Source organism: Rhynchophorus ferrugineus, unplaced genomic scaffold, assembly GCF_030347505.1.
Source record: "Rhynchophorus ferrugineus isolate W39M unplaced genomic scaffold, kcgeb_rfMv2 rfM2, whole genome shotgun sequence".
Taxonomy (NCBI): Eukaryota; Metazoa; Arthropoda; class Insecta; order Coleoptera; family Curculionidae; genus Rhynchophorus; species Rhynchophorus ferrugineus.
The window spans coordinates 46,184,205-46,209,107 of NW_027472581.1; the positions used below are offsets into that span (position 1 = coordinate 46,184,205).

The 24,903-nt window shown below is 31.9% G+C and overlaps 5 protein-coding genes across 8 annotated transcripts in view; 3 read left to right on the forward strand and 2 right to left on the reverse strand.

Annotated features, from left to right (window-relative positions):
- The window catches only part of fusl (transmembrane protein fuseless), a 28,669-nt gene extending 18,345 nt beyond the window's left edge, over positions 1-10,324 (reverse strand). The window contains exon 1 of the mRNA XM_076395681.1: positions 9,676-10,324. Within this exon, the coding sequence (XP_076251796.1) occupies positions 9,676-10,212 (537 nt within the window). The 5' untranslated portion in view covers positions 10,213-10,324. The remainder of the gene's footprint in view (positions 1-9,675) is intronic.
- On the forward strand, positions 4,420-6,004 carry LOC143191032 (uncharacterized). Its single transcript, XM_076395680.1, has 2 exons — positions 4,420-4,902; positions 5,005-6,004. The coding sequence occupies exons 1-2, from the start codon at positions 4,488-4,490 to the stop codon at positions 5,868-5,870; spliced, it is 1,281 nt and encodes a 426-aa protein (XP_076251795.1). The 5' UTR covers positions 4,420-4,487; the 3' UTR covers positions 5,871-6,004.
- LOC143191035 (uncharacterized) lies at positions 6,253-13,432 on the forward strand. The gene is made up of 3 exons (XM_076395686.1): positions 6,253-7,265; positions 12,803-13,259; positions 13,320-13,432. The coding sequence occupies exon 1, from the start codon at positions 6,306-6,308 to the stop codon at positions 6,945-6,947; it is 642 nt and encodes a 213-aa protein (XP_076251801.1). The 5' UTR covers positions 6,253-6,305; the 3' UTR covers positions 6,948-7,265; positions 12,803-13,259; positions 13,320-13,432.
- Positions 12,803-17,188, forward strand: LOC143191029 (uncharacterized). The gene is made up of 3 exons (XM_076395673.1): positions 12,803-13,438; positions 13,723-14,215; positions 14,318-17,188. The coding sequence occupies exons 1-3, from the start codon at positions 12,938-12,940 to the stop codon at positions 15,181-15,183; spliced, it is 1,860 nt and encodes a 619-aa protein (XP_076251788.1). The 5' UTR covers positions 12,803-12,937; the 3' UTR covers positions 15,184-17,188.
- A 1,470-nt stretch (positions 17,189-18,658) lies between these two features.
- LOC143191031 (uncharacterized) overlaps positions 18,659-24,903 on the reverse strand; it is a 64,690-nt gene continuing 58,445 nt past the window's right edge. For all 4 annotated transcript variants that reach the window (XM_076395678.1, XM_076395679.1, XM_076395677.1 and 1 more), the window contains 2 exons: positions 23,919-24,102; positions 18,659-18,978 (listed from right to left, as the gene is read on the reverse strand). In XM_076395678.1, the coding sequence (XP_076251793.1) occupies positions 18,668-18,978; positions 23,919-24,102 (495 nt within the window). In that variant the 3' untranslated portion in view covers positions 18,659-18,667. The remainder of the gene's footprint in view (positions 18,979-23,918; positions 24,103-24,903) is intronic.

Below are 24,903 nucleotides of genomic sequence, written 5' to 3' on the forward strand. Positions count from 1 at the left end.
AGCGAAACCTATGTACTTAACTGGATGTATTACTTACTGGATGTACTGAAAATGTATTAAAACACAGAATACAAAGATCAAACTAAACTAAATCATCATGAAAGATCGTATTGAATACAAACTCTTTCTAGTTAATACAAGTAACAATCGAATAATGATTTTGCAACATGAAAATGTTCGCTCACATCCTACAAAACCTGTATTGAAATGCTTAAATAACTATGCTTATTTAATAGTTTAATGGCTTGGTCGAGTAACACTTTAATTCTTATGAAAAAGGTAAAAATAGTATTCAAAAGTGATAGCTAACGATGGGCATTATTTTTAAATATATTGTACTAATTTCTCTTAAAGTTTCAACGGTACAAAAATACACAAATATTATATTTATACCTTACAACAAGCTGTTTAAATGTTTAATTTTTCAGAGTACTAGTACTTAAATTTCAGCATCAAAATGTTGAAACTCGAAACTATTTTAAAACTTCTAAAAGCTACAACGCAAAAGATATAAATGAAAGCAATTTAAATTTGCAAATACTAAATTCAGCAACTTTTTCACCTTGGAATTCTTTATTTCAAAGGTGGTACCCGGTTTTGAATCTAGATTTTAAACGGTGTGTAAAATATTACATATCTACCATAATATTTACATTTTTTGCAACACTGTTAAATTAACATATACATATCATTTTGATTTATTTTCTTAATATTATAGTTTTTTTAGAAATTTTTTATACATATACAGGGGACCGACAAAATAATATAAAAACCAAAGAATACAGCACATCTTGATGCATGTTGGCAAAACTGCTTGTAGGTCATGTTTGTTCATTTTGTTGTTCGACGATTAAAACAAGCTGAGAGATTGGTGAAATGTCTGATCTCTCAGACGTTAAATCCAAAATTAACTGATACAGGCCGATGAATGTTAAAAGACTTTTGGTCAGACAATATAAAACTACTGCGGTAAAAGTGACAGCAGAACTCCACACTCACTTGAGCTTCACAAAGCTAACATTCTTGGAATGGTTGCGATTGTGAAACTCTTTAAAACGGAAGCCAATGTTAAGCTGCGAAAGAAGTGGTGCATTATGAAACCTGGAGTTTTAATTGGAAGAATGTTTTATGGTGCGATATATTGTTTCCTAGAAAAAGGCCGGGTTTATGTATGGAGAAACCCAAATGAAGCCTATGATCCGGATTACCTGTTTCCTAGAGTTAAGCATGGGTAAGATACCGTTATGATTTGAGCGGCAATGGCGTACTATTGAGCTAGTTCTCTCAATCACATCAAAGGACGTGTTATTTATGGAAATGTTGAAGAAATATTCTAGAAAATGTTCTAGAAACCACATATATATGAAAACTTTTAATATATTGAACACGATAAGAAATATATTTTGTATACAAATTTGCTTAAATTTATATAATTTCTGAAAAGTATTTTAAACAATACAAAGATACAGCTATCAGCCCAAACTAATTAACAATTACTTATCTATAGATAATTTAACTATAATAAATTATTTTTAAGTACTTAGTAGAAAACATAATAATTGATGAATATTCGGTACTTTTTCTTAACCCATTAGTAATACCACACATATTTTCAAAACAGCTTTATGGGTCAAATTTGACGATAAAATGAAGAAACTAAAGCATATAGTCATCAACTGATAGGATGGGACATCCGTTGCTTTCTGTTTGATAGTAATATTGAAACGACACCATCATTTTTAGATAATTGTTAAAATAAAAAGTACAATTTTGTAACTATTTGTCAGTCAATATAATTATTATTTTTATATATTAGTTAAGTACTTTTTTAACTGGCCATTCTCTTAAACTGACTTTTCAACATGTTGTTATTTTTTGTTATATCTCAAAGTATCTTTTTTACTGACTAGTATTTATACCGACGAAATCTACTGCTTAATGTCGACTCGAAATCACAGTCCTTGGCATTAGCCTACTGACTGGTAACTCACCTACTTCGACACCGTCCTAAAAGACATTTGGTCTTACCCATCCTAGTTACTAGTCTAAAATCCGACACGGAAAATGATTCCAGTCACGCCAGTAACCAGGCTTGGTAAGACTGGATGTCTTCTGGGATGATTTTTAAAGTTGGTCACTTTCCAGTCGGTAAGTTTAATGCCGAGGACCGTGGTTCGGAGCCCACGTTAAGCTGTTGGTCCAGTCACTAAAAAATCTAAGAGGTTGACCTAACTAATAACAATATAAAGTTTAACATTTTTTTGTGGCAAAAATCTAAGTTTAGTTATTTTTTAATTTTTAGTGTATTTTATTTTTCTCTTTTTAGTGTTACATATTATAGAGTTATTTTATTTAATATTACAATGGGTAGGCTAAGTAAAAGTGCAGCCCGTATGAGGAAAAATACCAATAAAGAAACAATGATTGAAAATAAGGAGCGCTTCAGGCCCCCGAGTCCGCTACCTAGCCTAGATGATTTGACAAATGTTCTAACTAAGCAACAACAAAAAGTTACTGTTCCTACCGGAAAGCGAACCCTCGACCTATGTTTGGGAGTTAAACGCTTTAACCATTACACCAAACAAGCACTTGTCTACAATATTTCTACAAATCTGAATGCCATTATACCCAAATATCTGATTATTTTAGATAAAAAATACGTGAAAACTTTGTACGTCCCTTTGATATTTGAGGGTTTCCCTCGATCCCCCCGCTTCACCCCAACAGATCGTGCTTTAATTTCAATGGAACCACCTTGCACTTTTTGGAATAAAAAAAGAATTTTGAAAATCAACCCACAATTGACAGAGAAATCGGCGAACATACATTAAAAAATATATACAATCATACATGAGAATATATGAGAATGTTTGAGAAAAGTATTCAAGCAAAGACCCATATGATTATAGCATTATTTCTTTATTGAAGATAATAATAACGTATTTATATTTTGAAGATATTATGTTATCCTACAAAAATGATTCTAAATGTATTTGTAATTCAGTTTCTTATTTATATTGGTTTTTCTTATTTTACGATTAAATTGAAATATAATCTTATATATAAAAATGAATCGCAAAATATGTTCCTAAGCGCATAACTCAACAACGCCTGGACCAATTTGGCCAAATCTTTTTTTAAAATGTTCGTTGAAGTTCAGGGATGGTTTTTACGGCGAGAAAAATTAGAATTATTGCTGGAAAAACCCTAAAAATAGCCCTTTTTGTTTGAATTTGTTTCGTGTATCAGTTGACAATTCATCTGTCATCTGTCAAAAGTCATCTGTAACAGACAACTTTTTTTTTTTTAATTTGATATGACTTGAACTCAAATCCTTTTAATCCGTACGAATTGTTTTATTAATTTAAAATTTTTTATTTGTTTAAAATTTAATTCAAATTTTAAATAAATAAAACAATTCGTACGGCTTAAAAGGATTTGAGTTCAAGTCATATCAAATTTAAAAAAAAAAGTTGTCTGTTACAGATGACTTTTGACAGATGACAGATGAATTGTCAAGTGATACACGAAACAAATTCGTATATCGTGTTTTGTGCAGTGTTTTTAGTTAGTTAGTGTTTGTTTAGTTCGTGATTAGTGAAAAAATAATTTATATTTGATATGCCTCCTATAAGACGAAGCAATTTAGGTAGAAGAACCAGAAATGCTATAAACCAAGCTAATTACCGATCTAATCGTACTGCACAAGAACGTGACGACGGAAATGAACGTGAAAGAATTCGGATATCACAAACGCGTGAAGCGCGAGCGCGACATTCAACTAATAATCGCGCAAGTTTGAATCCAGCTGCTTTCAGTTACGATGTGTCAATTGACTACAGTAACTACCAATGTGTTGTTATTGGTTCTATGAACTTGGTTTGCTCACACTGTAAGGCATTAAAATACAAAAACGAAGCCAATGGATTGTGTTGCGCAAATGGTAAAGTGAAATTGATACAATTGGATCCACCACCAGAACCATTGTACTCATTGGTTTCAGGAATAGGAACAGATTCTATACACTTTTTGACACATATTCAACAATATAACAATTGCTTTCAAATGACTTCATTTGGGGCAACAAATGCAGTTCGGGAAAATTTTATGCCAACTTTCAAGGTATGTATTATAGCAGTTACTCATAATTATTTTAGCGAACAAAATTTTCTGTCACCAAAGTTAAGATGTGTTACTAATCTTCAATTTCTTAATAATTACGAAATATATCACTTAGTCATCATATTATATGGTGATTCAGTTTCAGTGACACTTTTATTATATTTTATATTTGATAGATATTAGTTAAAACTAAATATTTACTTTTTAAGATCAAATATTATTTAAGTTTGATCATTGACAATCCATTAATTTATACCACACCATAATATTTTTTTTATTTACAGATACAAGGGCAAATATATCACAGAGCAGGTTCACTGTTACCAGTGTCAGATAGCGACAACAAATTCCTGCAAATTTATTTTATGGGCAATTCACCACAAGAAATTGATCTGCGTTGTGCACATAACAATTTAGTAAAAAGGTCTATTGTAGAACAATTACAAACTTTATTTCATCAACACAATCAATTGATTATATTGTTTAAAACTGCCCTGGATCTGATGCCATCCGATAATCACAAAATTGTAATCAGAGCTGATAAAACACCTGCAGGTCAACATACAAGACGTTTTAATGCACCAACTATTGATGAAGTTGCTATCGTTGTAGTTGGAGAAAACTTGGAATCCCGTGATATTGTTTTACATCGTCGGAATTTTCAATTACAACCTATAAAGGAAACACACCGCTCATATGATGCACTGCAATATCCCATTATATTTTGGCAAGGTGAAGATGGCTACGATTTATCAATAAAAATGATAAATCCCATTACAGGTAACTAAAATATTAGTTTAGCTATGGCGATAATATCTCAGTCACTATATTATGTATTTTAATTTTATATTTGAATGTTATTAAAACAAAATCTGTTTACAGGTTCTGAAACCAACAAAAAAGTCAGTTCAATGAACTATTATTCATACCGCCTAATGATTCGGGAAAATGCAGATAATCACATATTGAAATGTCGGCGATTATATCACAAATATGTTGATGACATGTATGTTAAAATTGAAACGGAGAGATTAACATTCATCAGGTTGAATCAAACCAAACTCCGATCTGAAGAGTATATTCACCTTCGAGATGCGATTAATACTGATGGAAATGCACAGAATGTCGGTCGGATGACTATTCTTCCAGCAACATACATCGGAAGCCCTCGGCATATGCACGAATATGCTCAAGATGCCATGTCGTATGTTCGTCATTATGGTACAGCAGATTTGTTCATCACATTTACATGCAATCCGCAATGGATAGAAATTAAGCAGGAGTTATTACCTGGGAAATCATCCATTGATCGTCATGATATTACAGCCAGAGTCTTTAGACAAAAGTTGAAATCTTTAATGAATTTCATCGTAAAACATAATGTGTTTGGTGAGACACGCTGCTGGATGTATTCTGTGGAGTGGCAGAAACGAGGATTGCCACATGCACACATTTTGATTTGGTTGGTTGAAAAGATAAGGCCAAATGAAGTTGATGCAGTGATATCAGCTGAAATCCCTAATGTACAAGTAGATCCTGGATTGCATGAGGTAGTTATCAAAAACATGATACATGGTCCCTGTGGAACTCTTAATCAAAATTCACCGTGTATGATGGATGGTAAATGTTCAAAACGATATCCACGGACATTAATATCGGAAACAATTACTGGTAATGACGGTTATCCATTGTATCGTCGCAGATCAACAGCAGACAATGGAAAATCAACAATTGTCAAATTAAATTAACAAGATATTGAAATAGATAATCGTTGGATTGTTCCATATTCACCCATTTTATCAAAGACATTCAAAGCACACATCAACGTTGAATCTTGCCATTCAGTGAAATCGATTAAATACATTTGCAAATATGTAACCAAAGGGAGTGATATGGCTGTGATTGGAATTGGTGCAGGGAATTCTAATGATGAAGTTACCCAATACCAAATGGGCCGCTATGTCAGTAGTAATGAAGCAGTTTGGCGAATATTTTCTTTTCCTATTCATGAGAGACACCCTTCTGTTGTTCACTTAGCTGTGCATTTAGAAAATGGACAAAGAGTGTATTTTACAGCACAGAACGCAGTACAAAGAGCTGCTCAGCCACCATCTACTATATTAACCAGTTTTTTTGAGACATGCCAAAACGATGATTTCGCACAAACATTGCTATATTCTGAAATGCCAAAATATTATACCTGGAATCAATCCTCAAGGAGATTTATACGACGGAAACAAGGAAAACCAGTTCCAGGATATACAGATGTATATTCCACCGATGCGATTGGCCGGATTTATTCAGTACATCCAAGCAATGATGAATGTTTTTATTTACGACTGCTATTAGTCAATGTACGTGGCCCAACATCATTCCAACAGTTACGAACTGTTGATGGTGAATTGTGTGGATCCTACAGAGAAGCCTGTCAACGTTTGCAATTGCTTGAAAATGACGCTCATTGGGATCAAACTCTCAATGATGCTGTAATATCATCACACACTCATCAAATACGAACATTGTTTTCTATAATCATATCTACATGCTTCCCATCAAACCCAATTGATTTGTGGATGAAGTACAAAGATTATATGTGTGATGATATTTTGTATCAAATACGGAATAGAATGGGAAATCCAAATATACAAATCAGTGAAGAAATTTACAATGAAGCATTGATTTCAATTGAGGACATGTGCTTGATAATGTCAAACAAACTATTAATTCAATTAGGCCTGACCGCGCCCAATCGTCCAATGCATGACGCTTTTAACCAAGAGTTGCATCGAGAAAGACTGTATGATCTCAACGCTTTGAAAGAATAAATTCAAACAAATCTTCCACTGTTAAATGAACAACAGAAGTATGTATTTGAAACTCTTATGAAAGTAACAAATGATGAAACTGGAGGGATTTATTTCTTAGATGCACCTGGTGGTACAGGAAAAACTTTTTTTATTTCATTAATATTAGCAACAATTCGCTCACAAAATAAAATTGCACTTGCACTCGCTTCGTCGGGAATCGCAGCAACTTTGCTTGAAGGTGGTCGAACAGCCCATTCAGCACTAAAATTGCCATTAAATATGCAAAGCAATGAAACTCCAACCTGCAACGTTTCGAAGAACTCTGCAATGGCAAAGGTTTTGCAGCAATGTAAATTGATTGTTTGGGATGAATGCACGATGGCACATAAAAAATCTTTGGAGGCTTTAGACAGAACCTTAAAAGATCTACGTAGCAATAATAACCGATTTGGTGGTGCAATGATTTTATTAGCAGGAGATTTTCGTCAAACATTGCCAGTGATTCCACGATCAACGCCAGCTGATGAACTCAATGCATGTCTAAAGTCCTCCAATTTGTGGAAACATGTTAAAGTACTTCATTTAAGCAAGAATATGCGTGTCGAGTTGCAAAATGACCAATCTGGAAACATATTCTCTAAACAACTCATTGACATTGGTAATGGCAAATTTCCTATAGACATGTTGACGGCTTGCTTTTGCTATGACTATAAACAAGTCCCAGGGGCAATCATTAAGTGTTTGTGGTATTAATCTAGAAAACCCATGTTTCTCACATGGTCAATTGTATGTTGCCTGTTCCCGTGTTGGAAAACCATCAGATTTGTTTATCTATGCGCCAGGTAATCAAACAAAAAACATCGTATACCACAAAGCAATATAATGATAATAATAATAATAATTATGATTCACATGATTAACAATAAAGCGATTACTTACTTTTCAATCCTTATATATGTTTTATTTAATTATTTTTTATTCACAACGCCCTATCACCAGGGTGATGGTTCTGTTCAGGAGAATTTTTTAAAATACGTAGGCACAAAAACTGCCACATTACAAATCTTTTTGACAGGACGAAGTCTGTCGGGTCAGCTAGTATGTAATAAAAAAAGTAATCTGGAATTTTTAAAACACAGTTTTGTGTTTAATACAATAAACATATTAGAGTTCCATTTTATATTTCCTAAAAGATTTTTGTCGTTTCTTCATTTAAGCAAGAGCAAGCAAGCAGAGGAATTTTTTCAGAGTTTACTACTAAACTGTTAATACTGAACTATAAACTATTATACTGCATTACTACTGAACTTAGATTGTTACATTTTCGACCATTGAAGTTTATAAAATAATTATACCAAAAATCAACCAACTAATGAAGAACTTTTTCTATACGCAGCATATTTAACTTCGTGTGTCTTCTAGTTCTTCAATGTCCCTAGGCATTCCTTCATATGAAACAATTTTCATCAAACAATGAGGTAATAGCTGCTATAAGACGTATTTTATAAACTTTCTATCCTTAAACTACAGACTGGATGAAATGCATGTATTTAAAGTATAACAAATTATACAATTAAAGAAATTAGAAAGTTATTTTACAACTCTAATACATTTCAATACATTACAACTTTGTATTATGGCATTTTATCATTAGTTTTAATAATAATTCAATTATTAGTGAAACGACTCTTATGTCTACTGAAAAATGTGTTAATAAGACCTTACATATAAGAAAAAACATATTATTAAGAAAATATGCCAGTTTAACAACAAAACAGAAAAATAATTTCCTATACATTTTCATAAAAAGTTTAACAAACTGACATTAAATTATTTTCAGCAATTATTTTTAAATTTAAATAAAATAATTATTTTTTGAAATGACAAACATTATGTAAAAATATACAGTCCTTAATAATACAACTGGATTTTGGATAAATCAATTTAAATGTGATAAAGAAAACTCGGAAAATGAATCCCATGTATTGTTCAAAAAACCACTTTGAACGCCTTGCCAATAAATAATTTGACAAATGTACATTAATTAAAATTAACGACTTTTAATGTTTTGATAGATTGAGTCATCAATATTAGTATATTAGTTATAGACGTTTTTATTTAAATATTAGTTATAGACTTTTAAGTTTTGGGCCGCATATAGACCATGAAAACTGCTTTAAATATCCAAAAATGAAAGTGTACCCGGAAATAAATATAAAACAAGTCTATAATAAAATGACTGATGAATGTGCATAATAACATATGAAGGTGTGTTGCGAATCTTTTAAAAACAGAAAAGGTTGCATAGGCTTTTTGCCCCATCCACTAATTCATAAAAATAATAATTGGCATTCTAAAAATATCGAATATTATATGTTCTAAATTTTCATTAAAATTTTTAGATTAAACTAAAATTGATCATTTCTTGTTCACAATAGTAAAACTTCTTTATCATTATTATAGGATATTTTTTCAGCTAGGTATTTAAACAAGCACGTGTTTATGTGTAAACTGCTTAGATAATACAACAAAAACTAACTTGATATATCCGAAATTTAGAAAGGGAATGAAAGTTTTGTGTAAGCTAATCTTGCAAATAATAAATTAAATAATCTTTCGTTTCTTCAAGTACATACACAATGATTAGTTAACAGTCGTGTAATATCTTTAATTACGGGACCAATGGGGACAAGATTATACAAGGAGAGTTATATAGTAATTTTAGCTTTAGGTGAAAATAACTTACCGTAACTCTGAACATGGTAAGCACCTCAAAATACCCTTTAACCGAATCATTTACAATGACACACGGCGGTGAAGAAACGTTCCTTAAAGCTCTCATGGAAATTAGAGCGACTAAACCAACGGTGGTAGTGACCATAACACTCTTAAAATCGGTTCTGGTGTGAACTGTTAATATCTCCCATGGGCCTCTCCATCCATTGACGCAGGTAAACGCGAAACAGATCGTGTATAACCGACTCACTATATAAAATAATATTCTGCTTCTATCGGGGTGGAAGTTGTTTTCTAGCACTTTTTGAAATAGTAGGAAAAACAAATGTCCGCATACACCCACCGACGTGGAGATGACGGCGCTTAACAGATGATCGTTCGGAGAGACATAGATGTCCATCAGCGTCCACACACTTCTCCAATAACTGACCACACATGGGCACACAATTAGGGCAGAAAATAACAGGTCCAAGACGGTGATTAAGGTGTAATAAGTGGTCCCGCTGCCTTGGAAAGTGTCGGGTAAACCGACGGTACTACCTCGCATGTTGTACCGGTGGAGTCAGACGGGAGAAAATCCATGCATCGTACAAATGGTGGCAGGTGCGCGCCGATGAACTCAGGGTATTCTTTTTGAGGACTGACTAAATTTTATTGGTGATAAGAGTCGCAGGACGATGGTCGGTGGGGACGGCCGATCACGTGATGGATTTATTAAATTTGCGAGTACCGCGCGCTCTCCGACCTGCCAGCGACTGACGGCACTAGTCGATTCTGATTTATCTAATTTATGGGGTCGCCGTCGAGTATATATATATATATATATATATATATATATATATATATATATATACACTATGTATGAGTAATCCAAAATATTGAAAAATTGTTATGTCCATTTTAGTAAAAAAAAGTTATTTTTGTAGTGTGCAATCGTGGTATGGGTTGAATAACGCTAGAATTCACAAAGTACTTTGTGTAAAAACATAACTTTACGCAGGTGTAGTTTCAACACATTTAATTTACTTAAAACTTTATTTTAAAAGAGAAATCAACCCAATATTATTTTAATATAATTAAGAAAAATGAAATAGTAAATTATAAACATTTTATTCGCCTTTTAAACCAGGCACTCATTACTTAACCATTGCCATATCATTGTGACCATGACCAAAGGGACGTACAGGGCATGGAAATAAAGATTCATTACATATACACAATATTTATTTATTAATAAGGTGTTGAGCCACCATTTGCTTTTAAAGCAGCTGCTAAATATTCGCAGAATAGTGTATGAATAGTTTCCAATAAAATGCTGTCTCATTCTTGAACCAAAAGATCCGCCAACTGCTTCAGGGGTATTGGAAAAGGAAATATACTTCTCAATCTCTGCTCTAAAACTCCGCATAATGGTTCAATTATGTTGAAGTCTAACGATTCTGTAGGTCAAGGATGATCTTTGATGATATTGTAATGGCCCTCAAACTAAATCTAAACCATTTTGACTATGCGTTGGTCGTATTATTATTTCATAATATGGTAGTGTTTTGCAGCAATATGTGTTAGGATTTCGGAATATTTCTCAAACAGTTATATTGATTTAGATTTGTTTTGTTGGTAATTTAATTTTTTGTATATGTCACAAAATTATATTATTATTTTTGTGTTGTTCGGACTCGGCACCGACTTCAAAGTGACCAGTTGGTAGTCAAAATAATACTGTAAATAGATAAATAGGTTTAGGTAGGTATTAAGCTAAATTGTGTGCATATATTAGAAAATTGATAGATATCGATAAATTGATAGAAAATTGATAAATAGATTGATTTGACATCTTCTCTATATCCTGTACATAGTCGTTACTTCATTTGGTAGTATTCTTTGTGAGTATGGATTGTACGTTCATCCATCAGTGTACCTTTGATGATTCTATTAAAGCAAAACTTCCAATGCTATGGTTATGGTGTCCTTACATCTTGTGCGTACTGTGTACTTGACTTGTACTTGTGTTACTTAACCAATCTACTCTAGAATAATTCATGGACTAGCGATACTTTTCAAAGCTTTAATATATTCAAACTGAAATATTATATTTCTCGACAGGATATGTCCAGTTACATGGATAATTCAATTAGATTTTGGTAAAATCGACTTAATAATGATATATAAGACTTGTAAGGAAGCCAGCAAGTGTTGGACGCCTTTTTTTCCTTCTCCTGATTAAACAACGTTTACCTTCTTAGGAAAAATTTTAAATGCCCTAAACTTTAATAAATAATGGGACAAATATGTAAAAAGACAAATGGGGAATAAAATAATTTAAGTTTTTAATAGACATATTAGAAATATTTTTTTATTAATCAATAATTTATATATCAATTATATATTGATGATATCAACTTTTTGATGTTCTGTACCACATGTAAATAGAAAATTACTTTAAATATCTAAAAAGAGATTATATCCAGAAAAAATACTAAGCAAACCAATATTAATATAATACACTAAAAATTGCCTGTCTTTTCGACAGAGTTCGACAGACTTTTCGACCGACTAGAGATAGTTTAAGCTTCGATGTTTCCAAATTCAAATATTATACGAGGGTAGTTCGATAAGTCGCAAGATTCATAATCAGATAGTCAGTTTTTTGTTTAATTTTCCTAAATGCTTTTAAAATTGATACAATTGATAGATGTATTTTTCAATCTTATATATAAAAATGAATCGCAAAATATGTTCCTAAGCGCATAACTCAACAACGCCTGGACCAATTTGGCCAAATCTTTTTTTAAAATATTCGTTGAAGTTCAGGGATGGTTTTTACGGCGAGAAAAATTAGAATTATTGCTGGAAAAACCCTAAAAATAGCCCTTTTTGTTTGAATTTGTTTCGTGTATCAGTTGACAATTCATCTGTCATCTGTCAAAAGTCATCTGTAACAGACAACTTTTTTTTTTTAAATTTGATATGACTTGAACTCAAATCCTTTTAATCCGTACGAATTGTTTTATTTATTTAAAATTTTTTATTTGTTTAAAATTTAATTCAAATTTTAAATAAATAAAACAATTCGTACGGCTTAAAAGGATTTGAGTTCAAGTCATATCAAATTTAAAAAAAAAAGTTGTCTGTTACAGATGACTTTTGACAGATGACAGATGAATTGTCAAGTGATACACGAAACAAATTCGTATATCGTGTTTTGTGCAGAGTGTTTAGTTAGTTAGTGTTTGTTTAGTTCGTGATTAGTGAAAAAATAATTTATATTTGATATGCCTCCTATAAGACGAAGCAATTTAGGTAGAAGAACCAGAAATGCTATAAACCAAGCTAATTACCGATCTAATCGTACTGCACAAGAACGTGACGACGGAAATGAACGTGAAAGAATTCGGATATCACAAACGCGTGAAGCGCGAGCGCGACATTCAACTAATAATCGCGCAAGTTTGAATCCAGCTGCTTTCAGTTACGATGTGTCAATTGACTACAGTAACTACCAATGTGTTGTTATTGGTTCTATGAACTTGGTTTGCTCACACTGTAAGGCATTAAAATACAAAAACGAAGCCAATGGATTGTGTTGCGCAAATGGTAAAGTGAAATTGATACAATTGGATCCACCACCAGAACCATTGTACTCATTGGTTTCAGGAATAGGAACAGATTCTATACACTTTTTGACACATATTCAACAATATAACAATTGCTTTCAAATGACTTCATTTGGGGCAACAAATGCAGTTCGGGAAAATTTTATGCCAACTTTCAAGGTATGTATTATAGCAGTTACTCATAATTATTTTAGCGAACAAAATTTTCTGTCACCAAAGTTAAGATGTGTTACTAATCTTCAATTTCTTAATCATTACGAAATATATCACTTAGTCATCATATTATATGGTGATTCAGTTTCAGTGACACTTTTATTATATTTTATATTTGATAGATATTAGTTAAAACTAAATATATACTTTTTAAGATCAAATATTATTTAAGTTTGATCATTGACAATCCATTAATTTATACCACACCATAATATTTTTTTAATTTACAGATACAAGGGCAAATATATCACAGAGCAGGTTCACTGTTACCAGTGTCAGATAGCGACAACAAATTCCTGCAAATTTATTTTATGGGCAATTCACCACAAGAAATTGATCTGCGTTGTGCACATAACAATTTAGTAAAAAGGTCTATTGTAGAACAATTACAAACTTTATTTCATCAACACAATCAATTGATTATATTGTTTAAAACTGCCCTGGATCTGATGCCATCCGATAATCACAAAATTGTAATCAGAGCTGATAAAACACCTGCAGGTCAACATACAAGACGTTTTAATGCACCAACTATTGATGAAGTTGCTATCGTTGTAGTTGGAGAAAACTTGGAATCCCGTGATATTGTTTTACATCGTCGGAATTTTCAATTACAACCTATAAAGGACAACCGCTCATATGATGCACTGCAATATCCCATTATATTTTGGCAAGGTGAAGATGGCTACGATTTATCAATAAAAATGATAAATCCCATTACAGGTAACTAAAATATTAGTTTAGCTATGGCGATAATATCTCAGTCACTATATTATGTATTTTAATTTTATATTTGAATGTTATTAAAACAAAATCTGTTTACAGGTTCTGAAACCAACAAAAAAGTCAGTTCAATGAACTATTATTCATACCGCCTAATGATTCGGGAAAATGCAGATAATCACATATTGAAATGTCGGCGATTATATCACAAATATGTTGATGACATGTATGTTAAAATTGAAACGGAGAGATTAACATTCATCAGGTTGAATCAAACCAAACTCCGATCTGAAGAGTATATTCACCTTCGAGATGCGATTAATACTGATGGAAATGCACAGAATGTCGGTCGGATGACTATTCTTCCAGCAACATACATCGGAAGCCCTCGGCATATGCACGAATATGCTCAAGATGCCATGTCGTATGTTCGTCATTATGGTACAGCAGATTTGTTCATCACATTTACATTCAATCCGCAATGGATAGAAATTAAGCAGGAGTTATTACCTGGGAAATCATCCATTGATCGTCATGATATTACAGCCAGAGTCTTTAGACAAAAGTTGAAATCTTTAATGAATTTCATCGTAAAACATAATGTGTTTGGTGAGACACGCTGCTGGATGTATTCTGTGGAGTGGCAGAAACGAGGATTGCCACATGCACACATTTTGATTTGGTTGGTTGAAAAGATAAGGCCAAATGAAGTTGATGCAGTGATATCAGCTGAAATCCCTAATGTACAAGTAGATCCTGGATTGCATGAGGTAGTTATCAAAAACATGATACATGGTCCCTGTGGAACTCTTAATCAAAATTCACCGTGTATGATGGATGGTAAATGTTCAAAACGATATCCACGGACATTAATATCGGAAACAATTACTGGTAATGACGGTTATCCATTGTATCGTCGCAGATCGACAGCAGACAATGGAAAATCAACAATTGTCAAATTAAATTAACAAGATATTGAAATAGATAATCGTTGGATTGTTCCATATTCACCCATTTTATCAAAGACATTCAAAGCACACATCAACGTTGAATCTTGCCATTCAGTGAAATCGATTAAATACATTTGCAAATATGTAACCAAAGGGAGTGATATGGCTGTGATTGGAATTGGTGCAGAGAATTCTAATGATGAAGTTACCCAATACCAAATGGGCCGCTATGTCAGTAGTAATGAAGCAGTTTGGCGAATATTTTCTTTTCCTATTCATGAGAGACACCCTTCTGTTGTTCACTTAGCTGTGCATTTAGAAAATGGACAAAGAGTGTATTTTACAGCACAGAACGCAGTACAAAGAGCTGCTCAGCCACCATCTACTACATTAACCAGTTTTTTTGAGACATGCCAAAACGATGATTTCGCACAAACATTGCTATATTCTGAAATGCCAAAATATTATACCTGGAATCAATCCTCAAGGAGATTTATACGACGGAAACAAGGAAAACCAGTTCCAGGATATACAGATGTATATTCCACCGATGCGATTGGCCGGATTTATTCAGTACATCCAAGCAATGATGAATGTTTTTATTTACGACTGCTATTAGTCAATGTACGTGGCCCAACATCATTCCAACAGTTACGAACTGTTGATGGTGAATTGTGTGGATCCTACAGAGAAGCCTGTCAACGTTTGCAATTGCTTGAAAATGACGCTCATTGGGATCAAACTCTCAATGATGCTGTAATATCATCACACACTCATCAAATACGAACATTGTTTTCTATAATCATATCTACATGCTTCCCATCAAACCCAATTGATTTGTGGATGAAGTACAAAGATTATATGTGTGATGATATTTTGTATCAAATACGGAATAGAATGGGAAATCCAAATATACAAATCAGTGAAGAAATTTACAATGAAGCATTGATTTCAATTGAGGACATGTGCTTGATAATGTCAAACAAACTATTAATTCAATTAGGCCTGACCGCGCCCAATCGTCCAATGCATGACGCTTTTAACCAAGAGTTGCATCGAGAAAGACTGTATGATCTCAACGCTTTGAAAGAATAAATTCAAACAAATCTTCCACTGTTAAATGAACAACAGAAGTATGTATTTGAAACTCTTATGAAAGTAACAAATGATGAAACTGGAGGGATTTATTTCTTAGATGCACCTGGTGGTACAGGAAAAACTTTTTTTATTTCATTAATATTAGCAACAATTCGCTCACAAAATAAAATTGCACTTGCACTCGCTTCGTCGGGAATCGCAGCAACTTTGCTTGAAGGTGGTCGAACAGCCCATTCAGCACTAAAATTGCCATTAAATATGCAAAGCAATGAAACTCCAACCTGCAACGTTTCGAAGAACTCTGCAATGGCAAAGGTTTTGCAGCAATGTAAATTGATTGTTTGGGATGAATGCACGATGGCACATAAAAAATCTTTGGAGGCTTTAGACAGAACCTTAAAAGATCTACGTAGCAATAATAACCGATTTGGTGGTGCAATGATTTTATTAGCAGGAGATTTTCGTCAAACATTGCCAGTGATTCCACGATCAACGCCAGCTGATGAACTCAATGCATGTCTAAAGTCCTCCAATTTGTGGAAACATGTTAAAGTACTTCATTTAAGCAAGAATATGCGTGTCGAGTTGCAAAATGACCAATCTGGAAACATATTCTCTAAACAACTCATTGACATTGGTAATGGCAAATTTCCTATAGACATGTTGACGGCTTGCTTTTGCTATGACTATAAACAAGTCCCAGGGGCAATCATTAAGTGTTTGTGGTATTAATCTAGAAAACCCATGTTTCTCACATGGTCAATTGTATGTTGCCTGTTCCCGTGTTGGAAAACCATCAGATTTGTTTATCTATGCGCCAGGTAATCAAACAAAAAACATCGTATACCACAAAGCAATATAATGATAATAATAATAATAATTATGATTCACATGATTAACAATAAAGCGATTACTTACTTTTCAATCCTTATATATGTTTTATTTAATTATTTTTTATTCACAACGCCTTATCACCAGGGTGATGGTTCTGTTCAGGAGAATTTTTTAAAATACGTAGGCACAAAAACTGCCACATTACAAATCTTTTTGACAGGACGAAGTCTGTCGGGTCAGCTAGTACTGTAATAATTTCCATTCCGACGATACTCTCTTCGATTGCCAAATTTACCTAATCAGAACATAAAAGCCTTTAAATAATGGTTCCCTTTCGGAATTAATTATTTCTGCTATTACTTGGTTAACTCCATCGATAAGACCTCTTTAAATATTTTATTGCTGTTCATCATTTGTCAGTTATTAGCTCGTCAGGAAGTTTTAGGGTTATTAATTATTAGCAGAAATGTTAAATCCATTTAGTCATGATTTTAGAGCTGCATGAAGACCTCCCTCCATCTTCCCAGATGCTCGTTGCGCGACTTTACAAAGTTTGCATTCACTTTTTTCATATTATCACTTTTATATGTACTCTTGCCACTGAATTTTAAGCATTTATAACTTTCTTGGCAGCCACACCATTCCCGGAGGCCTTGGCTTTATAAATTTAGTTTTGCTCGTTTTGATTTTACTACCATTTGTGATCAATTGTCGGATATCCTAAACCGTATTTTATATATTGTAGAGGAACACTCAACAGTTATTTAAGATATTTCCTTTTTCGGTGCCTCAATCTACATATCGTTCAGAAAACTGAAATGTATTTGTCATTTCAATTTAAATTCCTTCTGATATTTTTGATCAGCAAGTAGCTCATATAGCTGTTGATTGTATGTGACTGAGTTTTGTCGAGAAAATAACTAAATTAAATAATCGGCTCAAGGATGCTGTTATAAGCTGTTTGGAATACTGGAACAGCTCTGGTATATGTGCATTGTATCCTAGGAATATGAATTTGAAAGGACCAAAATAAATAATCCGCTTACTTTCTATATTTTTATTTATAAATGTTTTGGCCAGAGTACCATGCATTTATAAATATTCTAAAAACAAAATTACTATATGATTGAATGAGAAAATGTATTAACTAAGCAGAAAGGTTTAAAATATTATTTTTTATATTACTTCAAGATTTTTTATACTCTGGCCTTGTTTTTTTCTTATGCCTGGCTGTTTAATTTGAATGATAAATTGAGTGTATCACTATAATTACCACTGTATTTTTACCATGCCATTTTTATTTTCATATTTACAATTTACTAACAATTAAAATGGAATAATCGCTGTATTTATTACAGGGTACTACTTACAGGGTTTAGTAAATATTTCATCTCTCAAACCTACTTTGGCAGTCACACGATGTAAGTGTAATTAAAATTCACTGTCGCTGCATACAGTCAACGGTTCACATCAAGGCCAGCGATTTAGATAGGTCAGGTATAACAATACACATAAACATAAATTAATAAATGATATTATTCAAGAATAAATAAAAATGCGATTCTCCTTGCTAGGGTATATTATTGTTATCGTCATCATTAACACTATTTTTTACATTTACAACAAGATAATTCGTGACATCGATTGGATAATTATTCGAATAGCTTTTATTTTTGCCAGATAAAATCAAAAACCAGGTCTGGTATTTTTCTTCTTTAAATATAACTCTTAAATAATTACACGGAAATATAACACAGGTTCCGTCAGGTTCTTCACAGTCGATGCATACGCCTCGAACCAGTACTGAGTTTGAACAGCCCATAATCATTAGGATTATCATTGATACCCAGTGGCACAACCAACAGCTTAATTCTTCGTCATCTAAAATATATAACATACACATTAAAATTATATTTTAACCTATCAAAATTATATAATTCAATTTTATTACATATTTACTGAACTATAATTATTATAATTCATTAAATTTATATCAAACTCTTTATAAAAACGATATGTAAATATGAAAGCAAAAATCATCAAAACTATGGAATTTTAACTGATAAATAAATTATTCCCAATAGTTATTCCCATTTTTCTGGCAAGAGATCTTGACGAAACAATAATGACTCCTTCAGCATTTCGAAACAGTGTGCCAACTGTTACTCACAAATGTTGGACTTTTGTGCAGTAATACGTCATTGAAATCATTCAATTCACGTCAGTAGTCAGTAGATATCTGTAAAAATTTTCATTTATTACAACTTGATAATCGCACTATATACACACACCAAGACTTTATGTCAATTCGTATGATAGCCACCTTATCTCTTTTTGGATCTTTTCGATTACATATAAACGCAAGGAACCAGTTAGGTCCTAATCCTGTTTGAAGTTCCTTGAGAATTTTAACTCTGTTTACTTCTTGGAATTCAATAACTTCGAACTTGTTCGGTCTTTCAAGTCGTCCTTCGCCATCGTCATCAAAATCACCATATTTAAATAGTTAAAAAACCAGAAGCTACAATTGGGATATGGCGAAGCAGCAATACGATAAGTTTATAAGAGTGCTTGATGGGCTTTGGCAGCAGACTTCTCGTTATCATCTGTATACATTGAATAACTCAATAAAATTAAACAATTACTTCTTTATATAAAATGTCATTTCATGTTCAATATCATTAATTTTCACAGTTAGGTAATAGTTCTTTACAGTAATGCTTTGCATTTTCGCCAAAAGATATTACTGATTAAAATAAATAAAAGTATTTAACATAAAAAATATTATAGTAGCAATGAAAAATTATTAATTATTATTAAATTAAAGGGCACACATTAACATAATTAGATGGACACGATTGGCAATAAAAATTTTAAAAATAGAAAGCTAGTACTATTAACATATAAAATCATATTAAAGTAGTAAAGATGTCAATGTCAAGAGTCAGTGGCGATTAAGCCGTACATTGATAAATTTATTAATAAGAACATAAATAATTTAAACAAAAGAATGAATATAAAAAATTGATTCCTCAGATTTTTAGTACCTGCGATTTATTGAACGGTCTATTGTCTATGGCGGCTATGTTGTTTAATGCCACCTGTTTAAGTTATCCGTTATTATTCATCACTGTCACTATTGCCAAATTATTGTGATTAGAACTACAAAAACATCCAAACGCATTTTTTAATGAATGATATTCAAGACCCCAATTCAAACGGTGTTCACCAAGTGGTAATACATGCAAAAGATAGTACGGTTTGGTGTAGATTTTAAGTTGACGGTGACAACGACTAGCTCTACAAAACAATATGAACCACATATGGTTCCAGGAGAATGACGCTACAGGGCTTACTGTACCTTCCACCTTACTGCCATATTTATTTCAATAATCACTATTCCTAATAGTTTTTGTTAGTAATATTTTTAGAATAAAATCGTTACATTATAAGTTACGATTCTAAAAGAAATAGGTACCCTGAACATCATGATCTTGGCTATGACCAATGAGAGTAACTTAAAAAGGTTAAAAACCTTAAAACCGGCTTTACCTGCTTATAGATGATCTTTATTTTTTACTTTTAAATGAGACTAACTTCGAATTGAAATCGTTTCACAATTAGCGAAGATGTAGCGTAACATATAAACATTTTCTTTCGTCGTTTAAAACTAGAGTAAGTATTTAATACTTAACATCGTACGATTTTAAGTGGTGTGTACACACCCTACAAAATAATGCATTTTTGAGTTTGAGTGGAGTTCATTCCTATCGTAGTTTAGACAATATTAATTTATCTTTCTTCTCGATTTTACCTAAGTTTATTACATTAAAATTATTTTAAAAATGTATATTTACAGTTTGCTATTATACAAATTTTGGGGAACTTAAAAGAACAAAAAAAACGTTTCGAATCTCAATTTCGACAGAAAAAAAGTTATCAGAATTTTTATGACATTCTTAAGCAAGCCGAAAAATAAAAAACGCAATATTAAAAGAATGTTGACGAAGTATATAATTCCTCAAAATGACCCGTTATACACACGACACATTGATATATCTTCAATCCTCTAATACATTACACATCTGAGTCACCATCGACTTTGCCCATTATAAAAATAAATCGAACATTAGCGTCTTATAACAAAATTAATTTAAGATATTTTCAAATCCCATTAGAGTACCAAAATTGTGACGTTATCTTTACTGATAGACGAAAGTCCTCTATAGGAGAGGGTGCGGCAGTACATTATAGATCTCATAATAAACTCTTCATTCTGCCCCCTATTTCCACTATTCTTACTGCTGAAATAATCGCAATAAAGGAGACCCTACATTTTATAAACTCAATTAATAGCCATACTAAAACCTAGCTTATATACCATGGCTGACAAATTCACTTAAAACTATCGATAGCGTATTTTCCTCTCACTCCTTCCTATTCATCTTCCTTTCACATTGGAAGATTATAAAATTTAATTATATCTCGAAAACACAGCACCTTCTGGAGGCGGAAAACATGCTTTGGTCCGTTTAGAAGGACTTAATTGATTCGCTCAAGGAAATCGGTCTTTGTTTTAAATTATAATTTTACCCTGTACATAGCTTCGTTTTAAGATTCTGCAGAAATTGTGTATATCGGCAGTTTTAGGTTGTAGTGATATCCCCGTTTGTAATATCACTAGTTATGTTATTAATATTTTAATCAGTAGTACAGATGGTTAGTTATAATTTTCTGGATGGTTGGTAAAAAAAATTGTAAAATATTATTCGCAAAATATCCCTGATGGAGAAAAGTTACCACAGAATTATTCTTGTATGCTCTATTTAAAACAAAAAACAGTTGGTTTGAATAATTATATTTTAAAAAGACGTAAATAAAATTAAATTTAAACTCGTTGTTGATCAGCATAGAGTTCAGTAGAGCATGGCATGGCATAATTGGTTATAGCATGAGGATGTATAAACTGCTAGTAACATGGCGGGCCCGAGTGCTATGTGCCAACACCAACCAACAACGAACACCATAATAGCGACGTTGCATGAACGATTTGAGGTTATCCAATTGACCAAATTGACTGTGATTTAGTGGTAGTAGCCTTTTTCCTACGTGGTTTTCGAGAATCGCAAATATATACCAATAAGTCTCTATCAAACGATGCAGTTGATTATCATAAAAATATGCACAATATTAGTCAAACCTAATCTGTAAATTCAGACGAATTTATGCAGGAGAACCATTAAAATTTGGATAAATTGGATCTGTTCCTTCATGAGAAGTCTCGGCGGACACTTAAACATTGTTCACCAGACAAAGTCAGAAAGTTCGTCACCCACAGCTTGGTTCATTACGTTTCAACATCGATCCACTCTTAAAGAGCCCTTTAGTAGTTAAATAAAAATTTTATTTAGATTTATGTTTATTTTTCAACAATTTCAATAATGATTGTTTAGCAATCGATGCGTCCTTCAGGGATATAAACAACCGAAACACAATGCCCTATGGGAAAATTTCCCCCTAAGTTCTTCATGTTGTGATCATTTTCAGAATATCCGACTTGAATTATACGAATATATTCTAAAACACAGTTACCTTGTTAACACAACACAACCAAGTTGACACAACTGTTGATTTTTCGTTTCAAACCGTTTTATTAATTTCCAACTAATTAATTGGTCTATAATATTCTATAAATAATTCATTGCGAAATGTGCTTTCCAAGATTTTCAGTAATTACACTATTACAGTCAACCCTATTTAAAAATTTTCAGATTTTGAGTTTAGCTTCTGACAAAATATTTTCAATCTCTTAATACATTAACACAGTTTTTATCAAAGATGTTTTCATTAATACGTTAAAATTCAAGTTATTAATTGAATGCAAATAAGGATAAGCTTCAATAGAGTTTGAGAACCGTTCTAAACCTTATGTCTTCTTTTTCAAAAACAAGTATTTAATAAATACTTCCAATATCGTCCACTAATATCACTTTAGTAAAGTTTAATTAATTGTTAATCAGATGTTCTAATTCATCTATTTTCACATATTTAACCACAATGTTTAAAAAAAAAACAGATGGACGAAATTATTATAAAAATTATGTTTAAGAAGAAATAAGATTCAATAATCGTTCGTATAAAAACAAACTATAACATATGCAAGACACCCTATTATGTGAAGTAATTACTAAGCTATCCGTTCAAACGTGATTAAAATAACACTTGATTAAGAGTGCTATTGCTCTTTTAACTGCTTGTTATGCCACAAGACTATAGTTCAACCACTCTAAACCGCTGCTAAAAGTACTGTTGGAACAACTACTTAAAATGGTATTGGTATATATTCGACTTTGGTACTTCAACTGTTGATAGCGATTATTTCGACAAAGCTCATAAAAAATCTTAGCTAACTGAAAAAGATTGTATCTTAAAATTTGGAAATTCAGATCATCAAAAACCATAATCAAAATATCAAAAGAAACTAATTGGTGTCAGTCATTAAAAGAGGAACAATTATTTTATAGACAGATAAAGTGATGTTGCAACATGACAAGAATAATCCAAAAATTGGATATATCTACATGAAAACACTTAAATGAGATCAACTGTAGATATTGTGTTAACGAAACTTGACTTCTAAATACGACGGCTTGGATTATGAGCAGGTCCGAAAAAATAAGATCGACATTAAGTCTCAAATATACAAAAAAATTTCTTTTAACTCTCTTTAAAACTCATCAAAAGCACATGATTAAATATTGGACATCTATAAGCAATTATATTTACTTCTCTTATTTTTACGTTCTTATACTACTACATACCTGGCAAAAAATATATATTTAAAACATTCCAGATTCCTCTCCATACAACTATCACGCCCATTACGGCAAACATCAGATATGCATCGGCAATTAGCAACTTACATAACCCACTTAGATCATCGCATAATCTCTTCATCGGTGACTGGAGGACAAACACAATAACTACCATCGAATAGCCTAAAAACTAAAAAGTATGCATTTTAAATAATTAATCAAACTAATGGTTTCTTTTCAATATAATTCATATTGGAAAAGATAAACAACAGCCACCATATTATCAACATTTTAAGTGTTTTATAATTTAAATATTTTAACATATTTTATCTGAAATAATTAATAAATAATAACAATATAAATAAAAGGCTTGTTATTATTCTATATTATTTCGTTAATTTTTGAAATAAAAAATAAACCGGTTTTTGTAATCATCCTTGTGCTAATCTATAATTATTTTCTATTTAATTAGCAAAACAGCAAATTTCAGTTTTTGAAAGCATATTTTCAAGTACTATTATGGTCCTATTTTTTTAATATTTAGTATCTACGAAATTTAGGATATATTGGTATTGAATTTCTGAAAAAAATATTTCTGTTGCAACTTGTTAAGTAAACATGGATGAAACAACACGTGTATCCGATATATGGTTTCAGGACTTTTTGGTGAATACCAATACTGTTTCTATTAATTTGTATTAATGGTATGTTAAAACCAGTATTAACAGCATTTTAATACGCTTAGAACTCTAAATTATCTAAAACTTTTGTTAATTATTACTTTATATGTTATATTGATATTTTTTTATTATAATCAACAAAAATTAAATTATTTTCTAAACAATGTGGTAAAATAAGTAGTTGTTATACATGTAAAGAAAAGGTTTATGCTCCTCATAATAATTATCATAGTATTTATGTTATGAGAAAAAAATTAAGTTTTTTGAATTTTAAATTTGAGTTTTAAACTTAATTTTAATTCTAATATCAT